Genomic DNA, 27,323 nt, shown 5'->3' on the forward strand with positions numbered 1-27,323 from the left:
TGAGAGTAGTGACCACAATTCCGTACATTTTAGGGTACTTTTGGAGAGGCATGAGGTAACCCTCGGTTTATGGTGCTAAACTGGGGGGGTAGGCAAATTACGATAACATTAGACAGGAATTGAAGAATTTGCATTAGGTGCGACTGTTGGATAGTAAATCAACATCGGACATGTGGGAGTCTTTCAAGCGACAGTTGATTAAGATTCAGAAAAGTTATGTTCCTGAAAACGAAGGCTAAGTAGGGGAAGTTTAAGGAACCTTGGATAACGAGGGATAATGTGAACCTATTCAAAAATAAAAAGGATTTCCGTGTGGAGTTTGCACATTCTCCCTGTGTTTGCGTGGTTTTTGCCCCCACACCCCAAAAGATGTGGTTAGGTGGACTGGCCACGCTAAATTGCCCCTTAATTGGGAAAAAATGAATTGGGTACTCTAAATTTATTTTAAAAAAGGAAAAAAAAGAAGGCTTTTGTACAGTCTAGAACGGTGGGAATAGTCGAAACCCTGGAGGAGTATAAAGAAAGTAGGAAGGTACTTAAGTGGGAAATTAGGAGGGGTCATGAAAAGTCCTTGGCAAGTAGGATTAAGGTGAATCCCAAAGCTTTTTAAGCATCTGTAAAAAGAGGGTGGCCAGGGAAAGGATTGGACCACTTAAGGAAAGTGGGGGAATCTATATGTTGAGCCAGAGGAAATGGGCGAGGTAATAAATGAGTACTTTGCATCAGTGTTCACCAAAGGACTTTGTTGATGATGATTCTTGGGTAGGGCGTGTGGATAGTCTGGGTCATATTGACATCAAAAAGGAAGTAAAAGGACATTAAGGTAAATAGATCTCCTGGGCCAGATGGGATTTACCCCAGAAGCAAGGAAGAAAATTGCTGGGGCCTTGACTGACATCTTTGTATCCTCATTGACTGCAGGTGAGGTCCCAGAGGACTGGAGAATAACTAATGTGGTACCGCTGTTTAAGAAAGGTAGCAGGGATAATCCTGGAAACTAGGCAGCATGGTAGCACACGTGGCTAGCACTGCTGCTTCACAGCGCCAGGGTCCCAGGTTCGATTCCCTGCTGGGTCACTGTCTGTGCAGTCTGCACGTTCTCCCAGTGTCTGCGTGGGTTTCCTCCGGGTGCTCCGGTTTCCTCCCACAGGCCAAAGACGTGTAGGTTAGTTGGATTGGCCATGATAAATTGCCCTCAGTGTCCAAAAAGGTTAGGAAGGGTTATGGGAATAGGGTGGAAGTGTTGGCTTAAGTGGGACGGTGCAGACTTGATGGGCCGAATGGCCTCCTTCTGCACTCTTATGCTCTATGAGCCTCACGTCGGTAGTAGGTAAATTATTGGCAACACAAGTGGACAAGTCAAGAAAGCATATGGAATGCTTGTCTTCTTTGGACGGGGCATCGAGTAAAATACTGGCAAGTCAAGCTACAATTGTTTAGAACCTTGACAAGGCCGCATCTGGAGTATTGCGCACAATTCTGGTCGCCACACTACCAGAAAGGTGGTAGTTTTTGGACGGTGCAGAGGAGGTTTACCTGAATGTTGCCTTGTCTGGAAGGTGTTAGCTATGCGGAGAGGCTGAATAGACTCGGACTGTTTTCATTAGAACTACGGAGGTTGAGGGGCGACCTGATGAGGTCTACAAGATTATGAGAGTCATGGATAGAGTGGATGGGTAAGCACTCTTTCCCAGGGTGGAGGGGTCAGTCACTAGGGGGCATAGGTTTAAGGTCTGTGGGGCAAAGGTTAGAGATGTGCGAGGCAGGTCTTTTTTTTTTTTTTAAACACAGAGGGTGATGAGTGCCTGGAACGCGCTGCTGTGGAGGTTGCAGAAGCAGATACATTTAAGTGCAGGGAGGTTATGAATAGAGATCGATGAAATGCTCAATAGGCCACAGTTAGAGTACTGTGTGCAGTTCTAGTTATCACACTATAGGAAGGATGTGATTGCACTGGAGTGGGAGCAGAGTAGTTTCACCAGGATGTTTCCTGGGCTGGAGCGCTTCAGCTAACAAGAGACTGGCTAGGCTGGGGTTGTTTTCTTTGGAGCGGAGAGGGCCTCGCTGAGATGTACAAAATTGTGAAGGACATAGATAGGGTTAACATTCACAACATTGGAGAAGCATTTAAATGAGCACTTGAAATGCTATAACATACAGGCTACGGACCAAGTTCTTGGAAATGGGATTAGGATAGGTGCTTGATGGCTGAGACGGTCACGATGGGATGGAGAGCCTCTTCTTTGTGCTGTAAACTTGACTCGGACTCATGATCAACTCACGGTGTAAAGAGCATATTGGCATGGATGGATTGGCTAGTGAACATAAAACAAAGGAATTGCCAAAAATTGGTCTTTTTCTGGTTGGCAAGATGTTACGAGTGGTGTGCCAAAGGGCCTGAACTTTTTACAACTATACGAATGATTGGAGATTTAGCCGTGAAATTTGCTGATGACAAAAAGATAGGTAGGACAGTAAATTGTGAAATGGACCTAAAGAAGCTACAAAGGGTTTAGATGGGCAAAGCGCTGGCAAATAGAGTATACGGTGTTGTGAAAGGGTCCATTTTGGCAGGAAGATTAAAAAATGAACCTAATTATCTAAATGGTGAGAGTGCAGAGCCCTGAGATACAGAGGGATCTGGGGTTCTGGTGCATGAATCACAAAAGGCTGGTACAGCAAGTAATTAGGAAAGCTCATAGAATGTTATTGTTCATTGAGAAGGGAATTGTGTAGAAAGGTAGGGAGGTTATGCTTCAGCAATACAAAACACGAGTGAGACCAAATCTGGAGTACTGGATACAGTACTGATCTCCTTATTTAAGGGAAGATGCAAGTGTGTTTGATGCAGTTCAGAGGTTTATTAGACTGATACATGGAATGGACAGGTTGAACAGCTTAGACTTGTATTCACTGGAGTTTAGAGGGGCAAAAGTTGACTTGATTGAAACCTTTTAAGATCCTGAGAGATATTGACAGGGTGGATGTGGGGAGGATGTTTCCTCTTGTGGGAGAATCTAGAACTAGAGGCCAAAATAAGAGGTCACTCATTTGAGACAGAGATGAGGTGAATGTTGTTCTCCCAGAGGGTTGAGAGTCTTGGAACTCTTCCTGAAATGGCAGTGAAAGTGGAGTGTTTGAATATTTGTAAAGCAGAGCTAGATAGAACCTTGATTAACAAGGGGGTGAAAGGTCATCAGGGGTAGGCAGGAATGTGGGGGATGAGGTTACGACCAAACCAGCCATGATCTTAGCGAATGACAGAGCAGACTCGAAGGGTCGAGTGCCCCCCCCCCCCCCCCGCTCCTAATTGGTAAATCCGTATGTGAATTGTGAAAACAAGGGGACATGCGAGGAATAAACGAGAGCGAGCAAGACTACATGCTCGGAAATAAGAGATAAAACATGAGTGAGTGAAAATGTGAGAAGGTATAGAGAAAACGAGGGAAAGCCGAGAGATAAAACAAGAGAAAGCAAAAGAATAAATCTGATTTCAGACCTACAAATAAAAACCTGTGGGAGGGTGCATGAAGAGATCACGACTGGGCAGTGTCATGGGAGTGTGCCCTTAAGAAATGTTTTTGTCTTATCACATGGCTTCAGTGATGTCATTGTGTGGGTGGGGCTGGGCTGTGGCTCAGAGTTTGACTTTCATTTTGGTTTGGGCTTGTTTTGGTGGCTCTGAGTTTTTTGCTTTTGTTTTCACATTTGGCTGCTGCATTCAAACAGACAAGTATCTTGGGAGTGTCTGTCTCTACCTTCAGCTTCAAAGCTGTTTCCAGACTGCTTGATAACTTGAAAAGAAATAATTGTTTTCTGGAAGAAATTCAAACCCGCTGTTTTGGAAAGGACACAAGAGCATCCAAACCAGGTCTTGAGTGCTGTGTGCTGGGCCACACCTTTGAAAAGGGGTTTCTGGCATCTTGTTATTAAATTGGAACAGCTCAAGGGGGAAATTTATTAAGGGTTATACATAAGAGTACTGTAACTGTGTGGGGTATTTATGTTGGTAGTTGATAAAAATGCTTATTGTGTGACTTTATAAAAATGTTAATTCGTAGAATAAACTTTGTTTTTGATTAAAAGTGCTTATGGCCTCTGTTGAATAACACCTGAAAGGTAGGCCCTTGTGCTCACCGTAACCAAAATAAATAAACAGTTGTAGGTCAGGTGAACTCCATGATATACTTTCGAGATTTCTAAACCTTGGCCCATAACAAGAGAAAGAACACAGGAAAGGTGGGAGAGAGTGTTTAGAGGGCGAATGCAGCAGGGGACACACTGAGTGAGAGCACGCGCAGGGAGGGAAGTCAGGAGACGGTGAGCAAGCGCACAAAAAGAGAGAGAACGCGAACACAGTGAGATTACACAGAAAAGTGCACAGAGCGCAAGTGCAAGAGAGAACGAAGATAAACAACAGTGTACAAAAATGGAAAGAGCTGAAAAAACACAAGAGTTCATGCACACCGACCGATTAGAATAGGCAGTGGGCGCAGACAGAAAAGTGCAGAGAGGTGTGGAGATAGGAAAAAGGGCACATGCAAAATGTTTTTCTTTTATACTCTTGCACAATGTAGGTGTTTTGCCATAAAGTTTAATGAAACTAGCAACACCTCTGTACAGTTCATACTGAGAATATAACCATTATGTTATAGCCTCTCAAAAGTACCTAAGCTGTATCCTGTGGCTAATAGGATGCCGTAATTTATTGCTACTTGTCTAGTCAAACGTTTCCTCTCCCTGAATCTGTTGCTTTAGTTTATAGTGTCTCAACCCCTCCCTTCTCCCGAGAGTCACTGTCTGTCAAAGGAGCCTGGCTTTAGCCTTAAATGGTTAGCAAAAGAACAACAGGGGTGAAGTTCTTTTGAAAAAGGAAGACTCCAGGCTGATTTCAAACAATGTATTTCTTTTTTTTTATACTTTTAAAAATACACAACATTCATCCCTGCAAATATCCAGCTCCTAGCACCAAGTGAAATCTCTGCAAGTTGTAAAATCACAAATGCACAAGCCACTTACCAGAGAGCACCCACTGAAATCCATTTCCCAGAGGGAGAGAGAGAGAGAGAGACACACAGAGAGAAAGAGAACATTCGGTAGCCATCCTTTCCAGTCCTCAGCTTGTGTCATTGAAGACTGGTTTTCCATAACAGTTTAATTATTTCTGAAATACTTGGGGAACTATGCGCTTTTTAAAACAAAAAATTCTCAGACTATATTACAGCATTGAATCAGTCACCAAACTGAAGATTTCCTTCAAGGTTTTGCTACCAGCCACTAAATATTTAATACATCGTTTTCCTGCTCCCTTCTCCTCCTCCCTCCCTCCTGTGTAATATGCTTTAATTTAATTCATTAAAAAAAATTCCACATTAATTGAACACATTTTTTTTTTTTTTTTTTTTAAATATCAGATGGACTCACGTAACAAAATGCTCGAGCCGAACCGGTTTTGGGTAGAACATTCAACTGTGGCCGGATAGGGTGGGGAAGAAACCACCCAACACCTTCCACCTATGGGCTGCAAGTGAGTCCAATCCATAATGACCCCCAACGCCACAGCTCATAGTCTGGCCCAAAGTATGCCAAAGCCGGGACCTGGGGAAGGTGGGCCGTTGTGAGTGGGTGAGGAAGAGAGATTTTTGTCTTCGCGCGCGATATGCTAACTCTTGTTTTGCCAGCACCGACCATGGTGCCAACCAAACATTGCTCAGGATCCAGGGCAAATCAGGAATATCAGCTGCACTTTCCTGCGACAAACTTTAAAAAAAAAAAAATTGTCCCTCCGGTTGCCAAGGCACCTTGCAACAAAAAAAAACATTGATTCAATGAAAAATCGCCTCCCAGCAAACAGGTCCAGTTACACAGGTGCCGCACCGCAAGAGGCTGTTCGCCACGTGAAAGTTAGTGTTGGCAGCCTATTCAACTGCAGGGGCCATCATGGCAGAGCACACTCTGGCAGGAGGTGGGGGGGGGGGGGGGGGGGGGGGGGCGAGGAGGGGGTGGTTGGGGGAAAAAGAGAAACAATGGGTCGTGAAGGAGAGCCAAGAAAGCGGCCCAAAGCGTCTGCCATTTCCCAACCCCGGTCAAAATGTAGAGAGGAGTCTTTATCTGAACACATTCTCCCAAGAACCCCTAGCTGACTTGAGGTCAGAGCCAAGAACCTCCCTGGCCTGTTTGGCCGGGTTACCACCTCCCTGGGAGGGAGGCGGGGACAGAAAGGTCGATCCGAATTTAAAATCTAATTTTGTTTAACCAGCTGAAGACCTTGCTTTGCTCAGCGAATAAACACCATCGCCCACTATCCAGACAAAAGGAGAAAAAAAAACGTTAAAGTCAGTACTAGTCACAGATCATTTCGCACAAGTTTTTTAAAAAAAAAACAGAAAAAAGTTTTAAAACTTTTTTTTTTCCCAAAACACACTCATCGTCACAATTTCTCTTTTTGCTGACATTAAATCGAAAGCAAAAAAGTTTTTTTTTTTAAACATTTTCTTTACATAAAAAAGTCCGTAAAAATTTAATACAGTAAAATGTTTCTTTTAAAGTACGACAGTTTTTTGTTGACTGTCGTTGATATACAGTCAGACAGAATTGATATCTAACCAATACTATAGTATTTACACAGTAAAACAGGGAGAATGATGAAACCCTCCCTGACCCCACACCCCCCCTCCCTCAAAAATGTAACTGTCAAAGTGAACAGGGACTAGTCATTAACTAGAAGTGGTTTGTTTGCCTTCTCAATATATTCACATATGCATTAAAACAGTATAATACAGATAGCTATGAGGAGAGTGAGAAGCTGCTTATAGATTCACATGGGTTTTGCTCAAGGACGGGGTAGGGCTGGGGGAGGGGGAACAGAGAGGGGTTTATTATTCAATCCACATCTGGTTCTTCTTTAGGCTTGTAAATGGCGCCAAATTTCTGCATGTACTTCTTGATGTATTCCTTGGTTTTATGCTTCACATTTTCATTGCACTCTAGGTCCTCGGGATTCTTGCATTGTTTCAGCTCCTTGTTCATGACACCGTGTGTCAACTGCGGAAGAGAAGGAACGAGAGGGGCGGAGGGAGGGGGAAGAGGGGGGCAGAGAGGGTGCAAGGAGGTGGGCAGAGAGGGCGCAGGGAGGGGGCAGAGTGGGTGCAGCGAAGGTGGGCAGAGAGGGCGCAGGGAGGGGGCAGCGGGCGCAGGGAAGAAGAGGGGGCAGAGAGGGCGCGAGGGGTAGAGAAGGCGCAGGGAGGGGGCAGAGAGGGCGCAGGGAGGGGGCAGAGAGGGCGCAGGGAGGGGGCAGAGAAGAGGGGGCAGAGAGGGCGCGAGGGGTAGAGAAGGCGCAGGGAGGGCGCAGAGAGGGGGCAGGGAGGGGGCAGGGAGGGGGCAGGGAGGGGGCAGGGAGGGCGCAGGGAGGGGGCAGGGAGGGGGCAGAGAAGAGGGGGCAGAGAGAGCGCGAGGGGTAGAGAAGGCGCAGGGAGGGGGCAGAGAGGGCGCAGGGAGGGGGCAGGGAGGGGGCAGGGAGGGGGCAGGGAGGGGGGCAGGGAGGGGGGCAGGGAGGGGGGCAGGGAGGGGGGCAGGGAGGGCGCAGGGATGGGGGCAGAGAGGGCGCAGGGAGGGGGCAGAGAGGGCGCAGGGAGGGGGGCAGAGAGGGCGCAGGGAGGGGGGCAGAGAGGGCGCAGGGAGGGGGGCAGAGAGGGCGCAGGGAGGGGGCAGAGAAGAGGGGGCAGAGAGGGCGCGAGGGGTAGAGAAGGCGCAGGGAGGGGGCAGAGAGGGCGCAGGGAGGGGGCAGGGAGGGGGCAGGGAGGGGGCAGAGAAGAGGGGGCAGAGAGAGCGCGAGGGGTAGAGAAGGCGCAGGGGGGGCGCAGGGAGGGCGCAGGGAGGGGGCAGGGAGGGGGCAGGGAGGGGGGCAGGGAGGGCGCAGGGATGGGGCAGAGAGGGCGCAGGGAGGGGGGCAGAGAGGGCGCAGGGAGGGGGGCAGAGAGGGCGCAGGGAGGGGGGCAGAGAGGGCGCAGGGAGGGGGGCAGAGAGGGCGCAGGGAGGGGGGCAGAGAGGGCGCAGGGAGGGGGGCAGAGAGGGCGCAGGGAGGGGGGCAGAGAGGGCGCAGGGAGGGGGCAGAGAGGGCGCAGGGAGGGGGGCAGAGAGGGCGCAGGGAGGGGGGCAGAGAGGGGGCAGAGAGGGGGCAGAGAGGGCGCAGGGAGGGGGCAGGGAGGGGGCAGGGAGGGGGCAGGGAGGGCGCAGGGAGGGCGCAGGGAGGGGGCAGGGAGGGGGCAGAGAGGGCGCAGGGAGGGGGCAGAGAGGGCGCAGGGAGGGGGCAGAGAGGGCGCAGGGAGGGGGCAGAGAAGAGGGGGTAGAGAGAGCGCGAGGGGTAGAGAAGGCGCAGGGGGGGCGCAGGGAGGGGGCAGAGAGGGCGCAGGGAGGGGGCAGGGAGGGCGCAGGGATGGGGGCAGAGAGGGCGCAGGGAGGGGGGCAGAGAGGGCGCAGGGAGGGGGGCAGAGAGGGCGCAGGGAGGGGGCAGAGAGGGCGCAGGGAGGGGGGCAGAGAGGGCGCAGGGAGGGGGCAGAGAGGGCGCAGGGAGGGGGGCAGAGAGGGCGCAGGGAGGGGGCAGAGAGGGCGCAGGGAGGGGGGCAGAGAGGGCGCAGGGAGGGGGGCAGAGAGGGCGCAGGGAGGGGGGCAGAGAGGGCGCAGGGAGGGGGGCAGAGAGGGCGCAGGGAGGGGGGCAGAGAGGGCGCAGGGAGGGGGCAGAGAGGGCGCAGGGAGGGGGCAGAGAGGGCGCAGGGAGGGGGCAGAGAGGGCGCAGGGAGGGGGCAGAGAGGGCGCAGAGAGGGCGCAGGGAGGGGGCAGGGAGGGGGCAGGGAGGGGGCAGCGGGGGGGGGCCAGGGAGGGGGCAGCGGGGGGGCCAGAGAGGGCGCAGGGAGGGGGGGAGAGGGCGCAGGGAGGGGGGAGAGGGCGCAGGGAAGAAGAGGGGGCAGAGAGGGCACGAGGGGTAGAGAAGACGCAGGGAGGGGGCAGAGAGGGGGCAGAGAGGGGGCAGGGAGGGCGCAGGGAGGGTGCAGGGAGGGTGCAGGGAGGGTGCAGGGAGGGGGGCAGAGAGGGCGCAGAGAGGGGGCAGAGAAGGCGCAGGGAGGGGGCAGAGAGAGCGCAGGGAGGGGGGCAGAGAGGGCGCAGAGTGGGCGCAGGGAGGGTGCAGGGAGGGGGGCAGAGAGGGTGCAGGGAGGGGGCAGAGAGGGCGCGAGGGGTAGAGAAGGCGCGGGTAGGGCGCAGGGAGGGGGGAGAGGGCGCAGGGAGGGGGGAGAGGGCGCAGGGAGGGGGGAGAGGGCGCAGGGAGGGGGGAAGAGGGCGCAGGGCGGGGGGGAAGAGGGCGCAGGGCGGGGGGAAGAGGGCGCAGGGAGGGGGGAGAGGGCGCAGGGAGGGGGGAGAGGGCGCAGGGAGGGGGGAGAGGGCGCAGGGAGGGGGGAGAGGGCGCAGGGAGGGGGGAGAGGGCGCAGGGAGGGGGGAGAGGGCGCAGGGAGGGGGGAGAGGGCGCAGGGAGGGGGGAGAGGGCGCAGGGAGGGGGGAGAGGGCGCAGGGAGGGGGGAGAGGGCGCAGGGAGGGGGCAGAGGGCGCAGGGAGGGGGGAGAGGGCGCAGGGAGGGGGGAGAGGTAGCAGGGAGGGGGGAAGAGGGCGCAGGGAGGGGGGAGAGGGCGCAGGGAGGGGGGAGAGGGCGCAGGGAGGGGGGAGAGGGCGCAGGGAGGGGGGAGAGGGCGCAGGGAGGGGGGAGAGGGCGCAGGGAGGGGGGAGAGGGCGCAGGGAGGGGGGAGAGGGCGCAGGGAGGGGGGAGAGGGCGCAGGGAGGGGGGAGAGGGCGCAGGGAGGGGGGAGAGGGCGCAGGGAGGGGGGAGAGGGCGCAGGGAGGGGGGAGAGGGCGCAGGGAGGGGGGAGAGGGCGCAGGGAGGGGGGAGAGGGCGCAGGGAGGGGGGAGAGGGCGCAGGGAGGGGGGAGAGGGCGCAGGGAGGGGGGAGAGGGCGCAGGGAGGGGGGAGAGGGCGCAGGGAGGGGGGAGAGCGCGCAGGGAGGGGGAGAGGGCGCAGGGAGGGGGGAGAGGGCGCAGGGAGGGGGGAGAGGGCGCAGGGAGGGGGGAGAGGGCGCAGGGAGGGGGGAGAGGGCGCAGGGAGGGGGGAGAGGGCGCAGGGAGGGGGGAGAGGGCGCAGGGAGGGGGGAGAGGGCGCAGGGAGGGGGGAGAGGGCGCAGGGAGGGGGGAGAGGGCGCAGGGAGGGGGGAGAGGGCGCAGGGAGGGGGGAGAGGGCGCAGAGAGGGGGGAGAGGGCGCAGGGAGGGGGGAGAGGGCGCAGGGAGGGGGGAGAGGGCGCAGGGAGGGGGGAGAGGGCGCAGGGAGGGGGGAGAGGGCGCAGGGAGGGGGGAGAGGGCGCAGGGCGGGGGGAGAGGGCGCAGGGCGGGGGGAGAGGGCGCAGGGCGGGGGGAGAGGGCGCAGGGCGGGGGGAGAGGGCGCAGGGCGGGGGGAGAGGGCGCAGGGCGGGGGGAGAGGGCGCAGGGCGGGGGGAGAGGGCGCAGGGCGGGGGGAGAGGGCGCAGGGCGGGGGGAGAGGGCGCAGGGCGGGGGGAGAGGGCGCAGGGCGGGGGGAGAGGGCGCAGGGCGGGGGGAGAGGGCGCAGGGCGGGGGGAGAGGGCGCAGGGCGGGGGGAGAGGGCGCAGGGCGGGGGGAGAGCGCGCAGGGCGGGGGGAGAGCGCGCAGGGCGGGGGGAGAGCGCGCAGGGCGGGGGGAGAGCGCGCAGGGCGGGGGGAGAGCGCGCAGGGCGGGGGGAGAGCGCGCAGGGCGGGGGGAGAGCGCGCAGGGCGGGGGGAGAGCGCGCAGGGCGGGGGGAGAGCGCGCAGGGCGGGGGGAGAGCGCGCAGGGCGGGGGGAGAGCGCGCAGGGCGGGGGGAGAGCGCGCAGGGCGGGGGGGAGAGCGCGCAGGGCGGGGGGAGAGCGCGCAGGGCGGGGGGAGAGCGCGCAGGGCGGGGGGAGAGCGCGCAGGGCGGGGGGAGAGCGCGCAGGGCGGGGGGAGAGCGCGCAGGGCGGGGGGAGAGCGCGCAGGGCGGGGGGAGAGCGCGCAGGGCGGGGGGAGAGCGCGCAGGGCGGGGGGAGAGCGCGCAGGGCGGGGGGGAGAGCGCGCAGGGCGGGGGGAGAGCGCGCAGGGCGGGGGGAGAGCGCGCAGGGCGGGGGGAGAGCGCGCAGGGCGGGGGGAGAGCGCGCAGGGCGGGGGGGAGAGCGCGCAGGGCGGGGGGAGAGCGCGCAGGGCGGGGGGAGAGCGCGCAGGGCGGGGGGAGAGCGCGCAGGGCGGGGGGAGAGCGCGCAGGGCGGGGGGAGAGCGCGCAGGGCGGGGGGAGAGCGCGCAGGGCGGGGGGAGAGCGCGCAGGGCGGGGGGAGAGCGCGCAGGGCGGGGGGAGAGCGCGCAGGGCGGGGGGAGAGCGCGCAGGGCGGGGGGAGAGCGCGCAGGGCGGGGGGGAGAGCGCGCAGGGCGGGGGGAGAGCGCGCAGGGCGGGGGGAGAGCGCGCAGGGCGGGGGGAGAGCGCGCAGGGCGGGGGGAGAGCGCGCAGGGCGGGGGGAGAGCGCGCAGGGCGGGGGGAGAGCGCGCAGGGCGGGGGGAGAGCGCGCAGGGCGGGGGGAGAGCGCGCAGGGCGGGGGGAGAGCGCGCAGGGCGGGGGGAGAGCGCGCAGGGCGGGGGGAGAGCGCGCAGGGCGGGGGGAGAGCGCGCAGGGAGGGGGGAGAGGGCGCAGGGAGGGGGGAGAGGGCGCAGGGCGGGGGGAAGAGGGCGCAGGGAGGGGGGAGAGGGCGCAGGGAGGGGGGAAGAGGGCGCAGGGAGGGGGGAAGAGGGCGCAGGGAGGGGGGAGAGGGCGCAGGGAGGGGGGAGAGGGCGCAGGGAGGGGGGAGAGGGCGCAGGGAGGGGGGAGAGGGCGCAGGGAGGGGGGAGAGGGCGCAGGGAGGGGGGAGAGGGCGCAGGGAGGGGGGAGAGGGCGCAGGGAGGGGGGAGAGGGCGCAGGGAGGGGGGAGAGGGCGCAGGGAGGGGGGAGAGGGCGCAGGGAGGGGGGAGAGGGCGCAGGGAGGGGGGAGAGGGCGCAGGGAGGGGGGAGAGGGCGCAGGGAGGGGGCAGAGGGCGCAGGGAGGGGGGAGAGAGCGCAGGGAGGGGGGAGAGGTAGCAGGGAGGGGGGAGAGGGCGCAGGGAGGGGGGAGAGGGCGCAGGGAGGGGGGAGAGGGCGCAGGGAGGGGGGAGAGGGCGCAGGGAGGGGGGAGAGGGCGCAGGGAGGGGGGAGAGGGCGCAGGGAGGGGGGAGAGGGCGCAGGGAGGGGGGAGAGGGCGCAGGGAGGGGGGAGAGCGCGCAGGGCGGGGGGAGAGCGCGCAGGGAGGGGGGGAGAGCGCGCAGGGAGGGGGGAGAGCGCGCAGGGAGGGGGGGAGAGCGCGCAGGGAGGGGGGAGAGCGCGCAGGGAGGGGGGAGAGCGCGCAGGGAGGGGGGAGATTGGGTGGGGAGATCGTGTGGCGAAGGAGAAGAGTGAGGGGGAGATGAAACATAATAGTTAATACCTATCTGCATTATATCTTCCATGCAGTTCCTCTCCTCTAGCCAAAGATGCCCACTCTCATTGGGGCTTGGAATTTACCTTCATATCCACTGGTTTTTTTTATTCAAAAAAATATACTTTATTCATAAAATTTATCATAAGCATTACAGAAACATTTCAAATTGTCCTGACTGTACATTTCCGGCAGAGTTACACATTGCCTCGACTTTCTTCCATTCAATTTTGATATTATTATACACATATCACTCTTTACATTACAATTCCTTCTTAAATATTTACATTGTCATGTTTGTTTTATACATGCTGCACTCAAGTGGTAGCTTAATTACAAAGGAGCCTGGACAGCGAGAGCCAGAGTTTAATCCAAAGCTCACAATTGCACTTTTAACCAAGGCTGATCTCCCACTCCTCTTGCCCAAACGTGGACAGGGATAACTGGAGACTCCCCCCTAGTGGCTGAGGTCAGCATCACTATTCCAATTGCTGATTGAGCAGGGGTCTCTCTCTTCCCTGTCTGTGTGCCTCAGGCCCATGTGGAGGCAGGCATAGTCTGTCAGGCATTTACTAATGAGGCCCCGGAAAAGAAATCCCACAAATCAACTAAAAAGGTGTTTTCTGTGCCCTTACCTTCCGAGCGAGATGCTTAAAGTCCTCTGTTGCTACAATTCTTCCTAATTTACAGTCAGGTTTCCGGTAGGGATTCAGGCACAGAACAATGAACTGGGAGATCTGGAAAGAGGAAAGGAAGTAAGATTGTGGACAAATCGTAGATTCCCACCCCAGCTCACTGTGTATTTCCACTATGTATTTTTCTTCCCCACCCCCACCCAAAACAATGACCATCATTGGGCTAATATTATAGAATGAAGTAAAAGTTAGCTCAGTAAGGCTGGTTTGTGATGCACAGCGAGGCCATCAGCTTTAGTTCAATTCCCATACTGGCTGAAGTTGTTCAAGAAAGCCCCAAATTCACAGCCTTGTACTTCGCCTGAGGTGTGGTGACCCTCAGATTAAATAGCCACCAGTCAGTTCTTCCCCTCAAAGGGGAAAGTGGCCTGTGGTCATCTGGGACTATGATTACTTTGCTTTATTATAGAATGAGCAGTACCTAAAGCAGCAAATAAGTTATTTATACAGCTCATCACGTTTTGTTCAGTTTTGGATATTACACTTCAGGAAGGACAAATTGGACTTGCAGATTCATCACGATAATACCAGCGTTCAAGAGACTAAATTAAAAGGACAGATCCCTTCCTTGTCTTGTATTCCAGAGAGAGACTGAAGGTTAATCTCACTGATGTTTTAAAATGGTAAAAGGATTTAATAAAATGGGTCTAGGGAACATATTTGTTTTTAAATCATTGGATCTTGGCCATTAACTGCCAATGCCTTAGTTCAGGAATTCCCTCCTTCAACTTCTCCTCCTCTACTGCTATCTTCCCTTTGTGCTTCAGTATCACTACTGCTATCTTCCCTTTGTGCGTCAGTATCACTACTGCTATCTTCCCTTTGTGCTTCAGTATCACTACTGCTATCTTCCCTTTGTGTTTCAGCATCACGACTGCTATCTTCCCTTTGTGCTTCAGTATCACTACTGCCATCTTCCCTTTGTGCTTCAGCATCACTACTGCTATCTTCCCTTTGTGTTTCAGTATCACTACTGCTATCTTCCCTTTGTGCTTCAGTATCACTACTGCTATCTTCCCTTTGTGTTTCAGTATCACTACTGCTATCTTCCCTTTGTGCGTCAGTATCACTACTGCTATCTTCCCTTTGTGCTTCAGTATCACTACTGCTATCTTCCCTTTGTGTTTCAGCATCACGACTGCTATCTTCCCTTTGTGTTTCAGTATCACTACTGCTATCTTCCCTTTGTGCTTCAGTATCACTACTGCTATCTTCCCTTTGTGTTTCAGTATCACTACTGCTATCTTCCCTTTGTGCGTCAGTATCACTACTGCTATCTTCCCTTTGTGTTTCAGTATCACTACTGCTATCTTCCCTTTGTGTTTCAGTATCACTACTGCTATCTTCCCTTTGTGCGTCAGTATCACTACTGCTATCTTCCCTTTGTGTTTCAGCATCACTACTGCTATCTTCCCTTTGTGCGTCAGTATCACTACTGCTATCTTCCCTTTGTGTTTCAGTATCACTACTGCTATCTTCCCTTTGTGTTTCAGCATCACTACTGCTATCTTCCCTTTGTGCTTCAGTATCACTACTGCTATCTTCCCTTTGTGCTTCAGTATCACTACTGCTATCTTCCCTTTGTGTTTCAGTATCACTACTGCTATCTTCCCTTTGTGCGTCAGTATCACTACTGCTATCTTCCCTTTGTGCTTCAGTATCACTACTGCTATCTTCCCTTTGTGCGTCAGTATCACTACTGCTATCTTCCCTTTGTGCTTCAGTATCACTACTGCTATCTTCCCTTTGTGTTTCAGCATCACGACTGCTATCTTCCCTTTGTGTTTCAGTATCACTACTGCTATCTTCCCTTTGTGCTTCAGTATCACTACTGCTATCTTCCCTTTGTGCGTCAGTATCACGACTGCTATCTTCCCTTTGTGCTTCAGTATCACTACTGCTATCTTCCCTTTGTGCGTCAGTATCACGACTGCTATCTTCCCTTTGTGTTTCAGTATCACTACTGCTATCTTCCCTTTGTGCTTCAGTATCACTACTGCTATCTTCCCTTTGTGCGTCAGTATCACGACTGCTATCTTCCCTTTGTGCGTCAGCATCACGACTGCTATCTTCCCTTTGTGCGTCAGCATCACTACTGCTATCTTCCCTTTGTGTTTCAGTATCACTACTGCTATCTTCCCTTTGTGCGTCAGTATCACGACTGCTATCTTCCCTTTGTGTTTCAGTATCACTACTGCTATCTTCCCTTTGTGCTTCAGCATCACTACTGCTATCTTCCCTTTGTGTGTCAGTATCACTACTGCTATCTTCCCTTTGTGCTTCAGCATCACTACTGCTATCATCTCTTTGTGCGTCAGTATCACTACTGCTATCTTCCCTTTGTGCTTCAGCATCACTACTGCTATCTTCCCTTTGTGTGTCAGCATCACTACTGCTATCTTCACTTTGTGTTTCAGCATCACTACTGCTATCTTCCCTTTGTGCGTCAGCATCACTACTGCTATCTTCCCTTTCTGTTTTAGCATCACTACTGCTATCATCTCTTTGTGCTTCAGTATCACGACTGCTATCTTACCTTTGTGCTTCAGTATCACTACTGCTATCTTCCCTTTGTGTTTCAGTTTCACTACTGCTATCTTCCCTTTGTGTGTCAGCATCACTACTGCTATCTTCCCTTTGTGTTTCAGTATCACTACTGCTATCTTCCCTTTGTGCTTCAGCATCACTACTGCTATCTTCCCTTTGTGCGTCAGCATCACTACTGCTATCTTCCCTTTGTGCTTCAGCATCACTACTGCTATCTTCCCTTTGTGCGTCAGCATCACTACTGCTATCTTCCCTTTGTGTTTCAGTATCACTACTGCTATCTTCCCTTTGTGCGTCAGTATCACGACTGCTATCTTCCCTTTCTGTTTTAGCATCACTACTGCTATCATCTCTTTGTGCTTCAGTATCACGACTGCTATCTTACCTTTGTGCTTCAGTATCACTACTGCTATCTTCCCTTTGTGCTTCAGTATCACTACTGCTATCTTCCCTTTGTGCGTCAGTATCACGACTGCTATCTTCCCTTTGTGCGTCAGCATCACTACTGCTATCTTCCCTTTGTGTTTCAGTATCACTACTGCTATCTTCCCTTTGTGCTTCAGTATCACTACTGCTATCTTCCCTTTGTGCGTCAGTATCACTACTGCTATCTTCCCTTTGTGTTTCAGCATCACTACTGCTATCTTCCCTTTGTGCTTCAGTATCGCTACTGCTATCTTCCCTTTGTGTTTCAGTATCACTACTGCTATCTTCCCTTTGTGCGTCAGTATCACGACTGCTATCTTCCCTTTGTGTTTTAGCATCACTACTGCTATCATCTCTTTGTGCGTCAGTATCACTACTGCTATCTTCCCTTTGTGCTTCAGCATCACTACTGCTATCTTCCCTTTGTGTTTCAGTATCACGACTGCTATCTTCCCTTTGTGTGTCAGCATCACTACTGCCATCTTCCCTTTGTGTTTCAGCATCACTACTGCTATCTTCCCTTTGTGTTTCAGTATCACTACTGCTATCTTCCCTTTGTGTTTCAGTATCACTACTGCTTTCTTCCCTTTGTGTTTCAGTATCACTACTGCTATCTTCCCTTTGTGTTTCAGTATCACTACTGCTATCTTCCCTTTGTGCTTCAGTATCACTACTGCTATCTTCCCTTTGTGTTTCAGCATCACTACTGCTATCTTCCCTTTGTGCTTCAGTATCACTACTGCTATCTTCCCTTTGTGCTTCAGTATCACTACTGATATCTTCCCTTTGTGTTTCAGCATCACTACTTAGAACCTTAGTTAGGCCACATAGAACCTTAGTTAGGCCACACTTGGAGTATAGTGTTCAATTCTGGTCGCCACACTACCAGAAGGATGTGGAGGCTTTAGAGAGGGTGCAGAAGAGATTTACCAGAATGTTGCCTGGTATGGAGGGCATAAGCTATGAGGAGCGATTGAATAAACTTGGTTTGTTCTCACTGGAACGAAGGAGGTTGAGGGGCGACCTGATAGAGGTATACAAAATTATGAGGGGCATAGACAGAGTGGATAGTCAGAGGCTTTTCCCCAGGGTAGAGGGGTCAATTACTAGGGGGCATAGGTTTAAGGTGAGAGGGGCAAGGTTTAGAGTAGATGTACGAGGCAAGTTTTTTACGCAGAGGGTAGTGGGTGCCTGGAACTCACTACCGGAGGAGGTAGTGGAAGCAGGGACGATAGGGACATTTAAGGGGCATCTTGACAAATATATGAATAGGATGGGAATAGAAGGATACGGACCCAGGAAGTGTAGAAGATTGTAGTTTAGTCGGGCAGTATGGTCGGCACGGGCTTGGAGGGCCGAAGGGCCTGTTCCTGTGCTGTACATTTCTTTGTTCTTGTTCTTTGTACTGCTATCTTCCCTTTGTGTTTCAGTATCACGACTGCTATCTTCACTTTGTGCTTCAGTATCACTACTGCTATCTTCCCTTTGTGCTTCAGTATCACTACTGCTATCTTCCCTTTGTGCTTCAGTATCACTACTGCTATCTTCCCTTTGTGTTTCAGTATCACTGCTGCTATCTTCTCTTTGTGTTTCAGTATCACTACTGCTATCTTCCCTTTGTGCTTCAGCATCACTACTGCTATCTTCCCTTTGTGTTTCAGTATCACTACTGCTATCTTCCCTTTGTGCGTCAGCATCACTACTGCTATCTTCCCTTTGTGCGTCAGCATCACTACTGCTATCTTCCCTTTGTGCGTCAGCATCACTACTGCTATCTTCCCTTTGTGTTTCAGTATCACGACTGCTATCTTCACTTTGTGCTTCAGTATCACTACTGCTATCTTCCCTTTGTGCTTCAGTATCACTACTGCTATCTTCCCTTTGTGCTTCAGTATCACTACTGCTATCTTCCCTTTGTGTTTCAGTATCACTGCTGCTATCTTCTCTTTGTGTTTCAGTATCACTACTGCTATCTTCCCTTTGTGTTTCAGTATCACTACTGCTATCTTCCCTTTGTGCGTCAGCATCACTACTGCTATCTTCCCTTTGTGTTTCAGTATCACTACTGCTATCTTCCCTTTGTGTTTCAGTATCACTACTGCTATCTTCTCTTTGTGTTTCAGTATCACTACTGCTATCTTCTCTTTGTGTTTCAGTATCACTACTGCTATCTTCCCTTTGTGTTTCAGTATCACTACTGCTATCTTCCCTTTGTGCTTCAGTATCACTACTGCTATCTTCCCTTTGTGTTTCAGTATCACTGCTGCCATCTTCCCTTTGTGTTTCAGTATCACTACTGCTATCTTCCCTTTGTGTTTCAGTATCACTACTGCTATCTTCCCTTTGTGCTTCAGTTTCACTCCTGCTATCTCCCCTTTGTGTTTCAGTATCACTACTGCTATCTTCCCTTTGTGCGTCAGCATCACTACTGCTATCTTTCCTTTGTGCGTCAGTTTCACTCCTGCTATCTCCCCTTTGTGTTTCAGTATCACTACTGCTATCTTCCCTTTGTGTTTCAGTATCACTACTGCTATCTTCCCTTTGTGCTTCAGTTTCACTCCTGCTATCTCCCCTTTGTGTTTCAGTATCACTACTGCTATCTTCCCTTTGTGCTTCAGCATCACTACTGCTATCTTCCCTTTGTGCTTCAGCATCACTACTGCTATCTTCCCTTTGTGCTTCAGCATCACTACTGCTATCTTCCCTTTGTGTTTCAGCATCACTACTGCTATCTTCCCTTTGTGTTTCAGTATCACTACTGCTATCTTCCCTTTGTGCGTCAGTATCACTACTGCTATCTTCCCTTTGTGTTTCAGTATCACTACTGCTATCTTCCCTTTGTGTTTCAGTATCACTACTGCTATCTTCCCTTTGTGTTTCAGTATCACTACTGCTATCTTCCCTTTGTGTTTCAGTATCACTACTGCCATCTTCCCTTTGTGCTTCAGCATCACTACTGCTATCTTCCCTTTGTGTTTCAGCATCACTACTGCTATCTTCCCTTTGTGTTTCAGTATCACTACTGCTATCTTCCCTTTGTGTTTCAGTATCACTACTGCTATCTTCCCTTTGTGCGCCAGTATCACTACTGCTATTTTCCCTTTGTGCTTCAGTATCACTACTGATATCTTCCCTTTGCGTTTCAGTATCACTACTGCTATCTTCCCTTTGTGCTTCAGCATCGCTACTGCTATCTTCCCTTTGTGTTTCAGTATCACTGCTGCTATCTTCCCTTTGTGTTTCAGCATCACTACTGCTATCATCTCTTTGTGTTTCAGCAACCCTACTGCTATCTTCCCTTTGTGCGTCAGTATCACTACTGCTATCTTCCCTTTGTGCGTCAGTATCACTACTGCTATCTTCCCTTTGTGCTTCAGTATCACTGCTGCTATCTTCCCTTTGTGTTTCAGTATCACTACTGCTATCTTCCCTTTGTGTTTCAGTATCACTACTGCTATCTTCCCTTTGTGTTTCAGTATCACTACTGCTATCTTCCCTTTGTGCTTCAGCATCACTACTGCTATCTTCCCTTTGTGCGCCAGTATCACTACTGCTATTTTCCCTTTGTGCTTCAGTATCACTACTGATATCTTCCCTTTGCGTTTCAGTATCACTACTGCTATCTTCCCTTTGTGTTTCAGCATCACTACTGCTATCTTCCCTTTGTGCTTCAGTATCACTACTGCTATCTTCTCTTTGTGTTTCAGCATCACTACTGCTATCTTCCCTTTGTGTTTCAGTATCACTACTGCTATCTTCCCTTTGTGTTTCAGTATCACTACTGCTATCTTCCCTTTGTGTTTCAGCATCACTACTGCTATCTTCCCTTTGTGTTTCAGTATCACTACTGCTATCTTCCCTTTGTGCGTCAGCATCACTACTGCTATCTTCCCTTTGTGCTTCAGTATCACTACTGCTATCTTCCCTTTGTGCTTCAGCATCACTACTGCTATCTTCCCTTTGTGCTTCAGTATCACTACTGCTATCTTCCCTTTGTGCGTCAGTATCACTACTGCTATCTTCCCTTTGTGCGTCAGTATCACTACTGCTATCTTCCCTTTGTGTTTCAGCATCACTACTGCTATCTTCCCTTTGTGCTTCAGTATCACTACTGCTTTCTTCCCTTTGTGTTTCAGTATCACTACTGCTATCTTCCCTTTGTGCTTCAGTATCACTACTGCTATCTTCCCTTTGTGCGTCAGCATCACTACTGCTATCTTCCCTTTGTGTTTCAGTATCACTACTGCTATCTTCCCTTTGTGCGTCAGCATCACTACTGCTATCTTCCCTTTGTGCTTCAGTATCACTACTGCTATCTTCCCTTTGTGTTTCAGCATCACTACTGCTATCTTCCCTTTGTGCTTCAGTATCACTACTGCTATCTTCCCTTTGTGTTTCAGTGTCACTACTGCTATCTTCCCTTTGTGCTTCAGTATCACTACTGCTATCTTCCCTTTGTGCTTCAGCATCACTACTGCTATCTTCCCTTTGTTTCAGCATCACTACTGCTATCTTCCCTTTGTGCTTCAGTATCACTACTGCTATCTTCCCTTTGTGCGTCAGTATCACTACTGCTATCTTCCCTTTGTGCTTCAGTATCACTACTGCTATCTTCCCTTTGTGCTTCAGCATCACTACTGCTATCTTCCCTTTGTGTTTCAGTATCACTGCTGCCATCTTCCCTTTGTGTTTCAGCATCACTACTGCTATCTTCCCTTTGTGCTTCAGTATCACTACTGCTATCTTCCCTTTGTGTTTCAGTATCACTACTGCTATCTTCCCTTTGTGCTTCAGTATCACTACTGCTATCTTCCCTTTGTGCTTCAGCATCACTACTGCTATCTTCCCTTTGTTTCAGCATCACTACTGCTATCTTCCCTTTGTTTCAGCATCACTACTGCTATCTTCCCTTTGTGCTTCAGTATCACTACTGCTATCTTCCCTTTGTGTTTCAGTATCACTACTGCCATCTTCCCTTTGTGCTTCAGCATCACTACTGCTATCTTCCCTTTGTTTCAGCATCACTACTGCTATCTTCCCTTTGTGTTTCAGTATCACTACTGCTATCTTCCCTTTGTGTTTCAGCATCACTACTGCTATCTTCCCTTTGTTTCAGCATCACTACTGCTATCTTCCCTTTGTGTTTCAGTATCACTACTGATATCTTCCCTTTGTGTTTCAGTATCACTACTGCTATCTTCTCTTTGTGTTTCAGCATCACTACTGCTATCTTCCCTTTGTTTCAGCATCACTACTGCTATCTTCCCTTTGTGTTTCAGCATCCCTACTGCTATCTTCCCTTTGTGCGTCAGTATCACTACTGCTATCTTCCCTTTGTGTTTCAGTATCACTACTGCTATCTTCCCTTTGAGTTTCAGTATCACTACTGCTATCTTCCCTTTGTGTTTCAGCATCACTATTGCTATCTTCCCTTTGTGCGTCAGTATCACTACTGCTATCTTCCCTTTGTGCTTCAGTATCACTACTGATATCTTCCCTTTGTGTTTCAGTATCACTACTGCTATCTTCCCTTTGTGTTTCAGCATCACTACTGCTATCTTCCCTTTGTGTTTCAGTATCACTACAGCTATCTTCCCTTTGTGTTTCAGTATCACTACTGCTATCTTCCCTTTGTGCTTCAGCATCACTACTGCTATCTTCCCTTTGTGTTTCAGCATCACTACTGCTATCTTCCCTTTGTGCTTCAGTATCACGACTGCTATCTTCCCTTTGTGCGTCAGTATCACTACTGCTATCTTCCCTTTGTGCGTCAGTATCACTACTGCTATCTTCCCTTTGTGTTTCAGCATCACTACTGCTATCTTCCCTTTGTGCTTCAGTATCACTACTGCTATCTTCCCTTTGTGTTTCAGTATCACTACTGCTATCTTCCCTTTGTGTTTCAGTATCACTGCTGCTATCTTCTCTTTGTGCGTCAGCATCGCTACTGCTATCTTCCCTTTGTGCGTCAGTATCACTACTGCTATCTTCCCTTTGTGCTTCAGTATCACTACTGCTATCTACCCTTTGTGTTTCAGCATCACTACTGCTATCTTCCCTTTGTGTTTCAGTATCACTACTGCTATCTTCTCTTTGTGTTTCAGTATCACTACTGCTATTTTCCCTTTGTGTTTCAGCATCCCTACTGCTATCTTCCCTTTGTGTTTCAGTATCACTACTGCTATCTTCTCTTTGTGTTTCAGTATCACTACTGCTATCTTCCCTTTGTGCGTCAGCATCACTACTGCTATCTTCCCTGTGTGTTTCAGCATCACTACTGCTATCTTCCCTTTGTGCGTCAGTATCACTACTGCTATCTTCCCTTTGTGTTTCAGTATCACTACTGCTATCTTCCCTTTGTGTTTCAGTATCACTACTGCTATCTTCCCTTTGTGCTTCAGCATCGCTACTGCTATCTTCCCTTTGTGTTTCAGCATCACTACTGCTATCTTCCCTTTGTGTTTCAGTATCACTACTGCTATCTTCCCTTTGTGCTTCAGCATCGCTACTGCTATCTTCCCTTTGTGTTTCAGCATCACTACTGCTATCTTCCCTTTGTGTTTCAGTATCACTACTGCTATCTTCCCTTTGTGCTTCAGCATCATGACATTTTTTTATTCCTTTTACGGGTTGTGGGCGTCGCTGGTTAGGCCAGCATTTATTGCCCATCAGAAGGTGGTGGTGAGTAGCCCTCTTAAACCGCTGTCGTCCTTGAGGTGTAGGTACACCCACCGATAGGGAGGGAGTTCCAGGATTTTGTCCCAGCAACAGTGAAGGAGCAGTGATATATTTCCAAGTCAGGGTGGTGTGTGACTTGGAGGGGAACCTCCAGGTGGTGGGGTTGCCGGGTCTGCTCTTGTCCTTCTAGGTGGTAGTGGCCATGCGTTTGGAAGGTGCTGTCTAAGGAACCTTGCTGTGAGATAGCTCCCTCAACCTTGGCACAAGCCCCCAGATTTTAATAAGGAAGGCTTTGCAGGGTCGGCAGGGCTGAGTTTGCTGTTGCCGTTTCCGGTGCCTGATAGTCGATGCCGGGTAGTCCGCCCGGTTTCATTTCCTTTTTGTTTTTTTTGTCGCGGTTGAATACAACTGAGTGGCTGGGATATTTTACTGAGTTTAAATTCCACCACCTGCCGCGGTGGTTGAACCCTAGTCCCCAGATCATTATCCTGGGTCTCGGGAGTACTAGTCCAGTGACAATACCACTACGCCACCGCCTCCCCGCCATGTTTTACTCCATCCAAGGTGCTACGTAAATGCAATTGTAATAAATATGCAGAGACCAATATACACACAGCAAGACCCCACAAATAGCAATGACAATGGCCAAAGACTCTGTTTTAGCAATGTTGGATAAGGGATAAATATTGGCCAGGACACCCGATGTGAACTCCCCTGCTCTTCCCCAATTAATATCTTGGGATCTTTCTTACATTCACCAGAGAGAGCAAACGGGAATTCAGTTAAAAGCCTTGACCGAAAGATGTCACCTCTGACCGTGCAACACTCCCTCAGCTTTGCACTGGGACGTCAGTCTAGATTACAGACTTGAGTGTTGGAAGTGGGCGGTTTGAAGGGAAGAAGACACAATAAAAGGAGAGGTTGAATTACTTAATGAACTGCAGCATTCCAGAACTTGACCTCAAGTTCAGGAATAATAATTGCTGAAGGATCAAACAATATCCATACTCCATACTCTTATGCCCTCTTGCTTGGTCTGCAGCTGTGCAAATCCATGTTGCCTCGCATGCCTGCCTCAGGTGACCTTGGTTAAAGTCATTCACACTTTCAAAAAAAAGTCTACTTACAGATTTTGAAGCCTGCTCAGTTCCCTTGTCCCCTCTATTTGTTTTGGCCTGTGCTTTAAAAGCCACACTCACCCTCAAATCAAGTCCTACAATGGGACTTCCTCTAGGAACATTCGGTCACACGAGCTTGCTCCACCATTTAACTGGATCATGACTGATATTCTATCTCAATGCTATCTTCCAACACTATCCCCATGTCCTTGAGGTCATTGGTATCTAGACATCTACTGATTTCTGCTTTGAATATACTCAATGACCGAAACTCCATTGGCCTCTGGGGTAGAGAATTCCAAAGATTCACTACTCTCTAACACCAATGGAACTCCTCCTCATCTCAGTCTGAAACGGACTACCACTTATTCTGAGACTGTGCACTCTAGTTCTAGATCCAATCAGGGAATCTATCCTTCCTGCATCTACCCTGTAAGAATTTTATACGCTTCAATGACATCACCGCTCATTCTTATAAATTCTAGAGAATACAGGGCTGGTCTCAATCTTTCCTTATTTGACAATCTTGCTATCCCAGGGATTAGTCTGGTGAACCAGTAATGCATTTCCTCTAAACATTGGCCAGCTTCTATTCTTTTTTTGCTTCCCCAGTGACATGTCTCCCCTTCAGCCTCGTCCTGCCCCACAACTGAAGGAGTTGGTTCTTGATGGAGTGTCATTTATACCCCAGGGCCTCACAGCGAGCTATGTAAAAGCGAGTGGCTACATGCTGTGTGAGGGCGAATGATAGATGAGCCCGACTCCGCCACTTTTGTATCCAGTGGGTTAGAAGGTAATTATACCCCATCAGACTGGGCAACATTATTAAATTCAGCACAGGCCAGTGAGGAGCAGCATGTGACTCGGTCACGGGGTGCAAACACTGCAGCCTTGCTAGATCCTGCGCTCGCCCAATATGGGTACACCATGGGTTCCTTTACAGGTTACACACCATCCTGACTCAGAAATGTATCACCGCTCTTTCTTTTGTCACTGGGTCAAAATCCTAGAACTCCCTTCCTAACAGCACTGTGGGTGTCGCTACATCACAGGGACCAGAGCGATTCATGGTGGCGGTTCGCAAAGCCAATCAGGGAAGGGCAATAAATGCTGGCCTAGCTCACAATGCCCACATTGTGTGAAAGAGAAAAAGATCCAGCTGATGGCCTGCGAACCCCAGCAAAGAGTTTTTGGAGTAGTCCGATAAAGTGCAGTCAGGCTAGAACCTGCTAAATGTCTAAACTAGTCTAGCATTTAACCCATTAGCCTAAACATGCACTCCTTCTGCCAGCAGCAAACTGTGGCTGCAATTTGCACCATCTACAGATGCACCTCAGCAAGTCGCCAAGGCTTCTTCACCTAGAAACACCGCCACTATCAAGTCACTTCATTATTGCTGGGTTAACATCTTGGAAATTCCTAACAGCATTGCATTAACATGCAGTCCACATCAACTGCAATGATTCAAGGTGACAGTTCACCAACACGAGCTTTGAGGGATACTCACGAGAAATGGGGAATGTATTTGGGAAGAGATGTGCATTAGGGAGGAGGGGTACACCTTTGGGTGGAGGGTTTATTTATGGGAGATGGGGGGGTTCAGCCATGAGAGGGTGGGTTATGTTCTCAGGAGGGGTACACATCGATAGAGGACAGGGATACACTCATATGCCATGAGGATATTTGAGAACTCCGCTTATGTTTCTGAGAGAAGGAAAGGAGAGGGAAGCTCAGTGAATTAATGACCTATTTGCAATTCAGACAATGAGTCACTTATTAAAATCGAGGCTAAATTTTTCTTCTGATCATATGTAACGCAAAACAAAAAGCTGTTTTCCAGAGACCCACCTCCACCCAATCATCTTGCTATCACCTTTAGAAAGGCATCCAATTCACACAAAGCACACATTTACCGACGACATTAATGTACAAAAAACAAAAGAAAGTACAGCACAAGAACAGGTCCTTCAGCCCTCCAAGCCCGTGCCGACCATGCTGCCAGTCTAACCTAAAACCTTCTACACTTCCGGTGTCCGTATCCCTCTATTCCCATCCTATTCATGTATTTGTCAAGATGCCCCTTAAACGTCATTTATCGTATCTGCTTCCACCACTTCCCCCGGCAGTGGAGTTCCAGGCACCCATTACCCTCTGTGTAAAAAACTTGCCTCGCACATCTCCTCCAAACTTTGACCCTCGCACCTAAAACCTATGTCCCCTAGTAATTGAGTCTTCCATCCTGGGAAAAAGCTTCTGATTATCCACTCTGTCCACGCCCCTCATAATTTTGTAGACTTCTATCAGGTTGCCCCTCAACCTCCATCGTTCCAGTGAGAACAAGCCAAATTTATCCAACCTCTCCTCATAGCACTGCCCTTGTTCCACAGCTCAATTCCCCCCAGTTCTCCCCAAACCCCATCCTGACTTCACTTCTAATTGCTTACTTCTTTAGCTTTATATTTGCACTTTACAATATGAATAAATCTTATCGATAGGAAAAATATAAACATACATTCATAAAGTACTTTAACAATACTTGAAGGAACAATTAATAATTTTTGAATCCTTAATTTTGTTACATAGCAGCATGCAGCAAGATAACGTACCAGTTTGTCTAATTTTCTTGTGGGGTTATGATCGGAGGGTGGTGGTGGGGGGGGGGGGGGGGGGGGGGGAAGATGAAAGAGCACTGGCAGCCATTTTGTGCACAGAACCTGCAACAGTACATTTGTTAATGGTGTTGATTGATGGAGGAATATTGACCAGGATACTAGGAAACCGTGGAATTGCTGGGAAACGAAGGTGAGGGGGCGATGTGGGGCGAGGTGGTTGGAAAATGGAGGCACATGGAGGAGAGCCAGAAGTTATATGGTACAGACTTACCTCCTTCCTGAACATCTCTTTGCTCCTTTTGGCGAGCTCGGTTGAGGTGTCAGCCTCTGCTGTTTTAGGTTTTTTCTTGGATGACTGTAACAAGAGAAAAGGAAGGATTTTGGTAACTTCAAAAATAAAAAGGTAGGAAGATAACTAGTCACAGCTGGATTCCCAGATCACACCGGAAATCAGCACTCAGCCAGTAACAATTCCAACAACATAGCATAATAAAATATGAAAAGGCTATTAATCCATCAAGTCCCTTGGATTGACCCAACCTCATTTATTCTTCATATTCCTTCACCCGATATCTTCCCATCAACACACACCAACACTTACAGAATCATTAAATCCCAACAGTGCAGAAGGAGGCCATTCGGTCCATCGAGTATGCACCGGTCCCCGGAAACTCCAACCCACTTAAGCCCCCCCTCCCCAAACCCATC

The 27,323-nt window shown here is 50.9% G+C and overlaps 1 protein-coding gene across 1 annotated transcript in view; it reads right to left on the reverse strand.

Moving 5' to 3' along the window:
- Positions 1-4,886: 4,886 nt before the first annotated feature.
- The window catches only part of setd2 (SET domain containing 2, histone lysine methyltransferase), a 140,613-nt gene continuing 118,176 nt past the window's right edge, over positions 4,887-27,323 (reverse strand). Inside the window, 3 exon segments of the mRNA XM_072468146.1 lie at positions 4,887-7,044; positions 13,175-13,276; positions 26,887-26,970. Coding sequence (XP_072324247.1) covers positions 6,883-7,044; positions 13,175-13,276; positions 26,887-26,970 — 348 coding nt within the window. The 3' untranslated portion in view covers positions 4,887-6,882.

Source organism: Scyliorhinus torazame, chromosome 11 (genome assembly GCF_047496885.1).
Source record: "Scyliorhinus torazame isolate Kashiwa2021f chromosome 11, sScyTor2.1, whole genome shotgun sequence".
NCBI lineage: Eukaryota > Metazoa > Chordata > Chondrichthyes > Carcharhiniformes > Scyliorhinidae > Scyliorhinus > Scyliorhinus torazame.